This window comes from Lygodium microphyllum, chromosome 14, assembly GCF_053477565.2.
Source record: "Lygodium microphyllum isolate KBCC chromosome 14, Lygodium_microphyllum_v1.1.10, whole genome shotgun sequence".
Classification (NCBI taxonomy): Eukaryota; Viridiplantae; Streptophyta; class Polypodiopsida; order Schizaeales; family Lygodiaceae; genus Lygodium; species Lygodium microphyllum.
Window position 1 is genome coordinate 95,281,754 of NC_141148.1, and position 12,710 is coordinate 95,294,463.

The following is a 12,710-nucleotide window of genomic DNA, read 5'->3' on the forward strand; positions in this document are numbered from 1 at the left end:
GAACATCATGTTTAATAAGAACAGGCTGATATTTGGCATGTACAATCATGAGCACACCCGAATAATGCATGGCCTGTGTTCCTGCATAGAACAAACGAAAGCCATGGCAATCCACAACTTTTCCGGCGTCACCGTGACTCTTGTGCTCAACAGCGCCCAGGACATCCCACTGATTCTCATACAATGCAGTCCACATGGCATGTTGTTTGTGTCGAGAACAAATTCCTCGCGCATTCCACGTGGCTATTTTCATGTGTATGCAAAACAAAATCAGGTACGAGGCACAGCTTGCCTCGATTTGACTTTGTCGGCGAGAATGTCCAGGACTCCCTCATCCAAGAAATCCGCCAACACCGCAAAAGAGTTCTGAGGACCAGATTTGGAAGTAGACGGCATATCTGTTGGCTTGGGGTTGGAACGTGGATAACGACGGTCCCACGGGGTAATGACGTTGCCTCTGGTATCAAAAGCCAGCTTTGCAGGTGGACCCTTTAGACGATCCGAATACATTTTCCTGGCAGGCTGAGGACGGGGGGCTGAGGAAACCATAGGAGGAGCAGAGCGCTCGGAAGACAACATTTCCTTCCTGCGCATATATGTACGCATGGAATCTTGTGAGGTAGTAGGCACAGTACTCTCCATGCCAGCAACAATCCTATTGCCTTTTTTTGCACATACTTCAACCCAATCAGTAACATGGGAATCCAGACCCGAAACCTGTTGTTTACCTTTGGCCAGAACTTGGGGCGGGTGGATAGTATCCAGCGACAAAGCATCACACACCATATCTTCCATGGGCGGCGCAACATGGCCCGCATCTGAAATGTGTTGCTGCTCTGGGCATTCGGCCATAAAATGCCCCAACTGTCCACAGGAAAAGCAATGGCCTGCAAAATTGCCCCATTTCAAACGAAAGTGTAACAGATGCATGCCAGAGCAATTGAGGCGTAACCAAGCAGGCCTTTTCCTTGCAGTGTCCCATAACATGCACAAGCGGTTACGATTCACAGCCCTGAGACTGGGAGGGACCAGAACCGTGCCCACAGCGGCCATAGCATCCTTCAATAGCGGCCAATAAACAGCCGGACAATTTTCCACTTCTACCCACACAGGGCATTCACGTTGCAGCAGGCGCTGAAAATCTGCCATCGGGCGCCATGGAACCACATGAACCAACCGACGATCAAAAAACAAAGGCAGTTTAGACAGGAGAGCAGCACAGTGCGTCTCAGTTTTCAAGAGGACCTCAAAAAAACCCCGGGACCCAACAAAAATCTCTTCAACACATTCCCCTTGTAGCAAACTCTACAGCCATTGGCGAATACGGGAAAGCAGCGGGATTCGACCAGTGAAGAAGAGTATCACAGCGCGATCATAAAACACCGAAAAGGAGCGTAGGACAGTTTTTGGGTCGACGGTAGCTTCCAGAACATCGTCAGGTGCAGAGTCAGAAAAGGCTTCCTGATTATGTTGAACATATTCGCCAAGCAGAGTGTTGGCAAATTCCAGCAAATGCTCCCAGTCCACATCCTGAGAGTCCACAGAATCAGAAGCAACCTGCGCATAGGAACGATCCTGAAGAACACCTATCTCTTCCGAGGTATGCTTGGTACGTTTACCCGCAGGCTGGATGTCAGGACCCGGGGGCATCTCTTCGGTGCACGGAACCATATCCTCCGGTTCCTCAGCATCAGAATCCGGGCCAAGTGCTGCCACCGTTTGGTCTATGAAATCCAGATCCAAACCAGCCATCTTGTATGACGAGCTGATCTCGAAGGAGGACTGACGCACAGTGCAGATCACTGTCGGCTAAGTTAGAAATCTGCACCCCTGTAAGCTGGTTTCGCACACGGCGGAGGACGACCCTCAGGGACGTCACACGAACAGGTTGCAGGCGTTAAAAGTCTGGGGCGACCACCACGGTGGCTGACTGGCGAGGGCAGCGTCCGACAGGCGAGGGGGGCGACCTACAGCAAGGGCGGACATCAGGCGTGGGCAGAAATCAAGCGGGGGCAGAAGCCCTGACGCACAAGGCGGACGGGCGTGAACCAGGCGCAGAGCCCGCAGTTCAAGCGGGCGACAGAAGGGCTGGAGGCGCAGCTGACGGGCCGCCAGAGGCAGGCGACGAGCCTGCGGGGGACGACACGGGGGCGGTTACAGGCGACGACAGGGCGACGGGGCGGCTGCAGACATGGTGGCACGACAGGCAGCCGACAGGGCGGGACGAAATAGGGCGACGCGCAGGGGCGAGACGGCAGAGGCGCAGGGCCACGTGACGGAAAGGCGACGAACGAGCTCACCCGACGAAGGACAGACGCCCACGACCACGATCCGCCATCGCGCTTCTCTCTCTCTCTCTCTCTCTCTCTCTCTCTCTCTCTTTTTTTCGTAAAAGGTAATTGTATTAATTACGAAAAAAAGTACAAGATAACTTGATTACAAGATACATGACGCCAATCCAGGCCATCATGTAAAGATGGGCTAAGTGCTACATGTTACAAAGTTATGGCAAGGGGGCAGATGAAATAGCCATAAGCCAGGGACGGAAGTCCTCCCTAGAGAGCAAATCAGAATGCCGGAGAAGATCTAACTGCCAATACAAAAGGCCCTTAAGCCTCGCAATATGTCGCTGAACATTATAGGCGGAGTCAAAAAGAAAAGCATTCCTAATTGTCCAGTTATGCCAACAACCCCAATATCGAAGAAAATGATACATGAGCTTCATATGTGGCTGTGCAGGAGTGGTGTATTTGGGCTGCCCGAAAACCCAATCAAAGGGGCGCAGCGTGACTCCAACCGCTCCTTGCCAAACAGCCGACAAAAAGAACCAGATTTTTTTTGCGACAGGGCAAGAAATAAATCTGTGGCGGGCTGATTCCACCGCAGTGGTGCAAAAGAAACAGTTGCCATTGGAAATTCGTCGCTTGGAAAGAGCCGACGCAAGCGGAAGACCACCAATCATCACTCTCCAAAGAAATACTTTACATTTGAAGGGGGTCTTGTTCAACCAGCCCTCCATCACAGTTGCCCTCCACCAGGACCGGGATTTTCGTAGGCCCCATAAAGCATTGGCTTTGGTAAGTAACCATTGTTGATCTTTGATCAGAATATGATAAACTTGATTAGCAGAAGCTTTGCTTAAAGGCAGCCGGCCTTGTAGGTCCCAATCCTGCCAGGGATGATCTGAAGCAAGGGCAGGAAAGGGTTGTCTGCTCTGGAGCATACGCAAAAGCTGTTCCCATAAAGGCCTATATCCCCGCGGAATCCTGTAAAGCCTCCTGGCTGTACGAAATGAGATAAGCACATTGCGACTAGCAAGGGTGGCATCCGCGACCGAAGACAAGCCCAAACGAGCCATCCGGTTGAATTGTGGTCTAAGCTCATTTTTGCCTTCCCATGCAAGTAAACGCGAGACTGCCAATAATTCCAATTGAAAAGAATTCGTAGTAAAGCGATCCTCCGCTGGATGCCACTGAGCCTTTAGAAGGACCCGTTTCCAGGAAAATACCAAATGATTGAGCAGCGACGAAGAGGAACTGGAGAACCTCGAATCAGCATTAAGAACATGCCACCAAGAAGTCCGGATTTGGGTATTGCCATGTAGAAGCCCATGGCTCTCAAGGAGATAACGGGCTATATCGACCCATGGATGATGATCCGAACACATGGCGCGGAAGAGAGACCAACGGAGTGCCTGCATGTGAATTTGGGCATCTAAAATAGCTCCGCCACCCATGCGTTTAGGGGTGCAGGCATGCGACCACGAAATCCACGAGATACCTGCATGCAATGAGTCCTTCTTCCATAGCATGAAGCGAATAGACTGAGTAAGAGCATTGAGAGTGGTAGTAGTCCAGGGCAATAATGGCAAAAAATATGTCAGCATTGGCAGCATAATTGTCTGGGCCACTTTGAGACGAATATGGAAGGGCCAGGCTTGAGATTTCCAATACATAAACTTGGCCACCATTTTCTGAGAAATCCACTGCAGAAGCTGCTTTGGTGGAACGTCGACACCCAAAGGATACCCAAGGTGCCTGACAATGGAGCCACGAGGAACAACCAGACCCTGCCAGTCTAAGGACTGTAAATCCGACTCCGTGCAGCTGAGAATGGCTGATTTGAGCGCATTGATGCGAAGGCCGGAGGCTTGCCCAAAGATGCCCCAAACATCCAATGCGCGCTTGAGGTTGTCCTTGTCCGCCCGCAAAATCATAAAAGTATCATCCGCCAGGGATTGGCTAATGAAGTGGTGGCCTGAAGGAAGCGACAGACCGGCCAACCGAGAAGAGGCTACCATATGGGATAACATGGAAAGAACTGGATGTGTCGCGAGGGCAAAGAATAGCGGGCTCAAAGGGCATCCTTGTCTGACGGAGCGGGCAAGTACAAATGGCTCAGTAACACCTCCGTTCAGCATGACTCGCGAAGATGCCGCAGCGCTAACAGTATAGATTAGACAAGACATCCGGGGACCAAAGCCCATAGCCGACATAAGTTCAGCGACGAAAGACCAATCCAGATAGTCGAAAGCCTTTTCCAGGTCCAATTGAATCAGTACCACCTCCTGGTTAGAATGCCTTGCATAATCAATAGCTAGTTGAGCATTCAATACGTTGTGCAGAATATTTCGGCCCTTAATGAAACCATACTGTAGAGGATGCACAATGGCCGGGAGATGCTTATGAAGCCGATTCGCCATTATTTTGGAAAAGATTTTGTACATTGAACCCATCAAAGAAATGGGGCGCCACTGTGTCAACGTAGATGGCGAAGGAACTTTTGGAAGCAGTTTAATAAGGCCTTCTTTCCATGAGGAAGGCATGATCCCGGTTTGCCACACCTGCTGAAACAAGGCCTGCAATGGTTTCGCCAGTTGGGTAGCAAAAGCTTCGAAGAACTCATTGGTGAGACCATCCCAACCCGGGCTTTTATCCTTGGGCAAATGTAACAAGACGTCCATAACCTCTGCCTCACCAATATCCGACTCCATAATAGCTTGCATGTCCTGCGGTATCTGATTGCGGACCAGGTCATAAAAATCCGAACGGGCCTGAGTGATTTGATCTGAGGGTGGAGAAGTGGTGCCGAGAAGGTCACGGAAATAATTCGTGCACATCTGCACAATAGTCTGCGGATCCATGATAAGGTGACCTTCTGCATCCTCAAGTCTGGTCATATTTTCTCTAGCAGGAGAGGCGTGAAGAGCTCGAAAGAACTTATGGGTTTGACATGCATTATCTTGCAACGTCTCTGTCAGATGTTGCAGTTTGGCCTGCTGATATGATTTCAATTGGAATTCTTTAATAAGATCCGCCAGTCGCATGGCCAGTGCAAGCAGAAAGGCATCATCCGGAGTGTCCCCCAGCAAAGAACGAACCAAAGCCAGCATGTCCTCAGCTGCCTTGCGACGCTGCCGACAAAGAGAGGCATGGTGGATCCCATACTGCCGCGCAACCCGCTGCACATTAGCGAGCAATCGGTCAAAGGACGCAGTGCCTTGAGAAGCGAAGTCGAAGAGAAATCTGTCGATCAATTGCTGCATATAGCCCTGAAAGAGGGCATGCTTCAGGTAAGACGAATTGAAACGCAAAGGGAGTCTCTCTAGAAATTGCTTGAACGGGGCAATGGGTTGTGCAAGCAGCTCAAGCTGCAGAGGGAAATGGTCCGACAGGGCATATTGCTGCAATACTTTTATTTCGAGCAGCTCAGGAAGAAAATCATCATTCTGCATGATATATATACGATCCAATCTCGACCATGTTGTTGCATACTGGGCAGAGTGGAAAGTAAACCCTGTAGAGGACGGGTGTAACCAGGACCAGAGATCTTGCTTGAGGACGTCAAGAGCCAACGCCTGCCACATACGACTTTCCGGCGTATCCATCACCGAATGCTCCAATGTGGACTGGGAGGAATCCACACACATATTGAAATCCCCCATGAAGAAGCCCCGTCTACCAAGCGCCAAGGAGGCCTGCAAAGTTTGCCAAAGCGCCCGACGAGATATGGAATCATTCGGAGCATAGAGGCCAAGTAGCCATAAGATTTCGCCTTCGAATATAATTTCAATCACCAAAAAACGGCCATGAACATCATTTTTAATCAGAACAGGCTGATATTTGTCATGGACAATCATGAGCACACCCGAATAATGCATGGCCTGTGACCCAGCATAAAACAGTCTAAAGCCCTGGCAATCTACCACTTTTCCGGCTTCATCGTGACTCTTGTGCTCAACAGCGCACAGGACATCCCACTGATTTTCATGCAACACAGTCCACATAGCATGTTGCTTGTGGCGAGAACAAATTCCACGCACATTCTACGTGGCGATTTTCATGTATACTCCAAGCAAAATCAGGTGCGAGGCACTGCTTGCCTCGATTGGACTTTGTCAGCGAGCATGTCCAGGACTCCCTCGTCCAAGAAATCTGCCAACACTGCAAAAGAGTTCTGCGGACCAGATTTGGAAGTAGACGGCATATCTGCTGGCTTTGGGATGGACCGGGGATAACGACGGTCCCACGGGGTAATGACATTACCTCTGGTATCAAATGCGAGCTTCGCAGAGGGACCCTTAGAACGATCCGAAGACATTTTCCTGGCGGACTGATAACGGGGGCCAGAGGAAACCATAGCAGGAGCCGAGCGCTCAGCCGACTGCATTTCCTTCCTTCGCATGTATGTACGCATGGAATCTTGAGATGTAGTAGGCACATTGTTCTGCATGGCCGCAACAACCCTGTTGCCTTTTTTTGCACCTACTTCCACCCAATTATTGGCGCTAGAATCCAGACCCGCAACCTGTTGTTTACCTTTGGCCAAAGCTTGGGGCTGATGAGTAGCATCCAGTGATGGAGCATCACACACCATCTCCTCCATGGGCGGCACAGCATGGCCATTATGGGAAGTGGGTTGCTGTTCCGGGCACTCGGCCATAAAGTGCCCCAATTGTCCACAGGAGAAGCAATGCCCTGCAAAATTGCCCCATCTCAATCGAAAGTGTAAAGGGTGCATGCCAGGGCAATTGAGGCGTAACCAGGCAGGCCTTTTTCTTGCAGTGTCCCAAAGCATACACAAGCGGTTACGATTCACAGCCCGGAGACTGGGAGGGACCAGAACAGTGCCCACAGCGGCCATAGCATCCTTCAATAGCGGCCAATAAACAGCCGGACAGTTTTCCACCTCGACCCAGACCGGGCATTCACGTTGCAGCAGACGCTGAAAGTCTGCCATTGGACGCCATGGAACCACATGAACCAATCGGCGTTCAAAAAACAAAGGCAGTTTCGACAGGAGAGCAGCACGGTGCGTCTCTGATTTCAACAGGACCTCAAAAAAACCCCGGGAGCCAATAAAAATCTCTTCAACACAGTCCCCTTGCAGCAGATGTTGCAACCACTGGCGAATACGGGAAAGCAACGGGATTCGACCAGTGAAGAAAAGTATCACAGCGCGATCATAGAATACCGAAAAGGAGCGTAGGACCGTTTTTGGGTCCACGGTGGCATCCAGCACATCGTCAGGTGCAGAGTCGGAAAAGGCTTCCTGATTATGTTGAACATAATCGCCCAGCAAAGTGTTTGCAAATTCCAGCAAGTGTTCCCAGTCCACTTCCTGAGAGTCCACCGAATCCGAAGCAACCTGGGCATAGGACCGATCCTGAGAAACGCCTATCTCTTCCGAAGCATGCTTGGTACGTTTCCCCGCAGGCTGGATGTCAGGACCAGGGGGCATCTCTTCATTGCATGGAACCATATCCTCGGGTTCCTCCGCATCAGAATCCGGGCCCAGTGCTGCCACTGTTTGATCTATGAAGTCCAGATCCAAACCAGCCATGGTAGATGATGATTTGCTCTCGAATGAGGACTGACCCTCTGTTTTGCCGTCTCTCTCGCTTTCCCTTTTTCCTGTACCGAGGCGCTGTCCAGGGGTGCACTCAGCAAGAAGAGCTAATGAAAACCGAGGTTTACCTGTCTCCGTGCAAGGGCAGACAGGCGAAACACAGGCCGGGCGGTCTCCACAGCAGGACGGGACAGGCTGGGATGTCGGTTAGGGGTCCGTCGGCAGCGTCCGGGAACAGGGCGTCAGGAGGATGCTATCCTGAATAGGGCAACAGCGAGAGGGCAGCTGGGCGTTGACAGGGCGGCCAGAACAGAGGATGCGAGCTCCAGGGGCAGGGCGACTGCTCCCGCCGGCTCCAGGAGCAGGACTGCCTGACGACGGCACCAGGGATGACGCCCGCAGCACAGGGCGCAGGCGTGGCTGGTCGAACGAGGCAGAGACACAGGCCGCGATGGTGGTGACGAACTCGAACGCCTGGCGAACAGGGGTGACGACGCGCGTGAGGCAAACGCGGGGTGGCGACAGGTAGGGTTTTGCAGGCGGCGGCGGCGCAGGAAAACGCGCCCGCAGGTCGCGCCAGACCTAGCGAGGGCAGGGCGGCACGGCGCGGGAGCAGCAGCCCGTCATCTCTCTCTCTCCTCTCTCTCTCTCTCTCTCTCTCTCTCTAAATGAGTAGTTACATAAATCACATGAGAAATACAAGAGTCACGGCAAAGTAGCAAAACAAATTATCGCATGCCAAGAAACTGAATCCTCTCTCTCTCTCTCTCTCTCTCTCTCTCTCTCTCTCTCTCTCTCTCTCTCTGTATGTATGTATGTATGTATAAACCTCTCCATACACACACGCACACATACATACATGCCCTCATACATGTTTATATCTCTAAACCATGGGCATTTGCCTTGCCAAATAATGTTACATATGCAGTGTAAGGTAAATTCTGTACTTACTTTTCTCAAGTTTCCCTTTTGAAAAAGTTCTGGTCTTTGAAGTGGCAGAACTATGAGCTCCTTCAAAGTGCTTTTTACATCTTCAAGTGCCCCAATTTCTTCAAATTTCACCCCAACATCATGTGCCAGAACTACGGATGACATGAGTGCTTTTTCATAGTCATTCTCTGCAAGGCCCTGCAATAATAGTGAGAAGACAATGCTGAGAATCTCTTAAGAACTACAGCAATAAGGAGAGAAAAGGACCCAAGTAAGTAGAGAAATACCATCACATGTGACATCTTGTCCTCATTTGTCAACTTTAAGGCCTTTAGCCGTAAAAGAGATTTTTCCAACCTAAAATTTGAAGAAGTCGAATTCATGATGCTTGATTAAATATGACAACATGAGATCCATATAATCTAGTAAACAATCTGCAACAGTTTAACAATCTTACCAGTCCTTTTCAAGTAGAAGCTTCCCCTCATGAACTTGTATCCGATCAAGATGCAAGCATACATTTCTTGCCCAACCAATTACTTTTTCTGCATCTGCAAAAGATTCCAGACATACATTGCTAAAACATAAAAGACCTGCCCCATGTTCTTAAGAAGTGCCACCTCCCTAGGCTCCCCGTCCCCTTTTCTTTTATTCCTACCACCCCTCCCCCCAAAAGAGCCACAGCCATTCCAACCGTGAGGACCAAATGCACATTATCCTTCCCTCACCCTTCTTTCAAACAAAAGTGTTACCACCCTAAATCTTTTGGTCAAATGTTGGACCTACAGACCATCCACTAATGTGTAGCTAATTACCCATTGAGCACAGGACATTCCCACCACCCTCTCTGCCATACTACATAATAAGATCCTAGACATTCTAGAGGAAGACTTGACTTGACCCACTGTCCTACAAGTGTTGTGGCTAATACCACTCATTTATTACTTCATATTACGCTTATCATCATAGCATTTTCCTCATAATAGGATTCCATCAGAAATTTAGAAGACTGCTCCATGGTACTCATTTACTAGGATCAAGACAAAAAATAGTACAAAAACTAAGCACATGAATCAACATCTGACCTAGTACAAGGGGTAACAAACAGCAAGTTTTGCCATCTATTAAGTAAAACAATATGGAGAAACCCTAAATGAAGTATCACAATCCTGATGTTCATGCACTCTGGAGTTTGAATCACCCCAATCTCTCCCATGCACCTTGAGAGTATGAAAACATGTTGAGCTACGAATGGCAGTTGCGATTTGACATATGAAAAGCTATGCTAGCTTGGATGTCCTCACCATTATCAAAGCATGGAGATCTACTTCACTTTACATTCACTAGCTAGTACCAACCACAATTGAAGAGAAGATGTTGCAACCTCTTTTCGTTGACTATTACTTAAGATAAGAATCAAGCCACACCATTGGATAGAGGTCTTTTCTTTCTTTGGGGATAGTTGTTAAAAATATGTATTGGGGTTCCTCTCATAGGCCACTCGTAATAAGCCCTCTCGGCTCTCATCCATGTGACTCTTTGGAGTTTCATCTCACTCATAGCATGTAAAAAACCAATCCTATTTGGCACTCTAGACAGTGTGTGCTACACTCATTGTTCACTTGCTCTTGGTTGTTGCTTCTCTTGGCTCCAACATGCCGTGAGTTGTTGGCGGTGGCTCACTTTGGGGTAACTCTTGTGTGATATTCATCATTATCGAGTTTCTTTCATTTGTCTCCGTTACTCATGTTTTTGTTTTACATTGTCTTGTTACTAACTAACTGATGATCTTGTGATGTTGTAAACACACACTCGCCCTTTCTTTCCCAACCTCCCTTTAGCTGACCACACTTCCAAGATGGTACCAAAGCAAAGGCCCTTCAATTCCTACCCTCAGCGAGATTGGATTGAGGTGGTGTTCATTCTTATTTTACAAGTTCCTATGTTTGTGTTTGATATTTGTGTCTTTTGCATTTAAGCATGCTATGGGTTGTTAACACTCGTGTTTTCAATCCTTCAAACCTCCATCCTCTCCATCAAAACTACATCTCTTGTGGTGACAACCATTGGATGCATTAATGTATGAAACATGTGTCCCATTAGCATTGCATAGGAGCATTGTGTGTCTACTCTTGTGTTTTCTTAGTGGGCATTGCAATTCGTGGTCTCCATCTTCCCCTTCACCAGGCACCTTGTCTTCTATACTTTGCAAGCTACGGTTTGAGCTGCAAACACTCTCCCTCCACCAAATGTCAACTTCCATCACCTGGCAACTGGGTCTCTTCAACTAAGGACTTCTCCTTCCTACTTTGACGTCAGCTTTTTATGCATCCAAACATTTGTGTTTGACTTTGCAGGCTGCATTTGGGTGCTCCATCATCAAGCAACCATCAACTCCACCAAGCACCCTCATCCCTAGCTGCGTTTTGCAGCCTAGGCCCTCCCCGACATCGGACTATCTCCGGCAGCAAGCACCCATTGCTTCATTTTGGCTGCATTTTGCAATTCCTCGCCCATCTACGGTCACATTCCCTCGTCTGGCAGGCTGTCTTATCGATCCTCATCTTCCAAAGTACGCATTCATAGCTAGTGATCATCGTCTTCCACTCCAACGGCCTGAGAGGACTACATTCTGCTTCCTCAACTGTTATCCTTCACTTTAGCATTTACCTTCGATATCCTACTACTGAAGGACTGCATTTCACTCCCTTCACTATAGATTCCCTACAAGTGCTACCACTTGATTCAGACACGACAGTGCAGCTATCTTTAGATCTTCGAATCTTCAGCTCCATTGTATCAGCTTGATTCAGTTAGCATGATTCAATGATTCATCATTCATGTTTTTTTTTTTTGTGAGTTTCTCTTCTCTCTCAATGTTTGTCATACACACTGTGTTTCCCCTTGCAAACCCTACTCTCTCTCTAGTTTGCCTTCATAGCAATCATATTTTGGCAAGCTTCTGGTTGACATAAATGGTAGCATGATCTTGGGCTATTTTAATGCTTTCCTTTGCTATCGTGAACATTTCTTGCGTATCATGCAAGAAGTGACCTAAGCATTTTAACTTCTTGACCTCAACGGCAATCATTTTTTCAACTCACAACCGTATATCAACATAAACATGCTATATCTAGTGGTTGAATGATTGGCACTGTTATAAGCAAACTCAATCTATGGAAAATAATACTACCAATCAGATTGTCTACAAGAGGTACATGGATGCATCATATCCTCCATGGACTAATTGTCCTTTGAATCAATTAATCAATCTCAAGTACTCCAAAATGACAACAATGAACATGGACAATCAATTCTCTAATTTTTGGAAGGCCATTTGCCAAATATAGCCAATGAGCTTAAGTTCATAGTCAATAACTCTTTCTTCAAGCAATCCATATAGTTTATAGAGACACTCAACAAAGAGACTAGCCAACTAATGTTTTTTAACAATTGTCTTCATCCGAGTGAATCAAGCCATCTTTATTAACAATTAACCATGACCAAGATTGCATCATGACCTTGATTTGCATAAGGCAATCCTAGTATAAAACCCATGGAGATACTACACTTTTTTGTTGAGAAATTGTAAAGGATGTAACAACTATCAACACTAAATTTATAAACATTGAGGTTTTATATCAATCTTTGAAAACATAGGCCTAAGGCCCTTCAATTTTAAAGTACCACACACATTCTAGGGTTAGTAACCAAATGTTGTGTTGCATTACATTGAGTTTGAGTGACTCTCTCTTTTTCACATCTACCTTATCGCACATAGATTGCTTGTCCCTCTTTATCCACTAATTGGGAATTATCTTCATCCATGTGTTTAATTAACTTCTCGACTTGTGCACAAGGATTTGTTCCTTTTGATTCCAGACGTGTTGTCTGAGAGGCCTGAGGCATGTAGAAATTTTCACCACAAAGAG

The 12,710-nt window shown here is 47.9% G+C and overlaps 1 protein-coding gene across 3 annotated transcripts in view; it reads right to left on the reverse strand.

Annotated features, from left to right (window-relative positions):
• LOC148025873 (uncharacterized) overlaps window positions 1-12,710 on the reverse strand; it is a 111,041-nt gene that overhangs the window by 16,255 nt on the left and 82,076 nt on the right. For all 3 annotated transcript variants that reach the window (XM_087693130.1, XM_087693129.1, XM_087693131.1), the window contains 3 exons: window positions 9,236-9,329; window positions 9,066-9,135; window positions 8,800-8,976 (listed from right to left, as the gene is read on the reverse strand). In XM_087693130.1, the coding sequence (XP_087549256.1) occupies window positions 8,800-8,976; window positions 9,066-9,135; window positions 9,236-9,329 (341 nt within the window). The remainder of the gene's footprint in view (window positions 1-8,799; window positions 8,977-9,065; window positions 9,136-9,235; window positions 9,330-12,710) is intronic.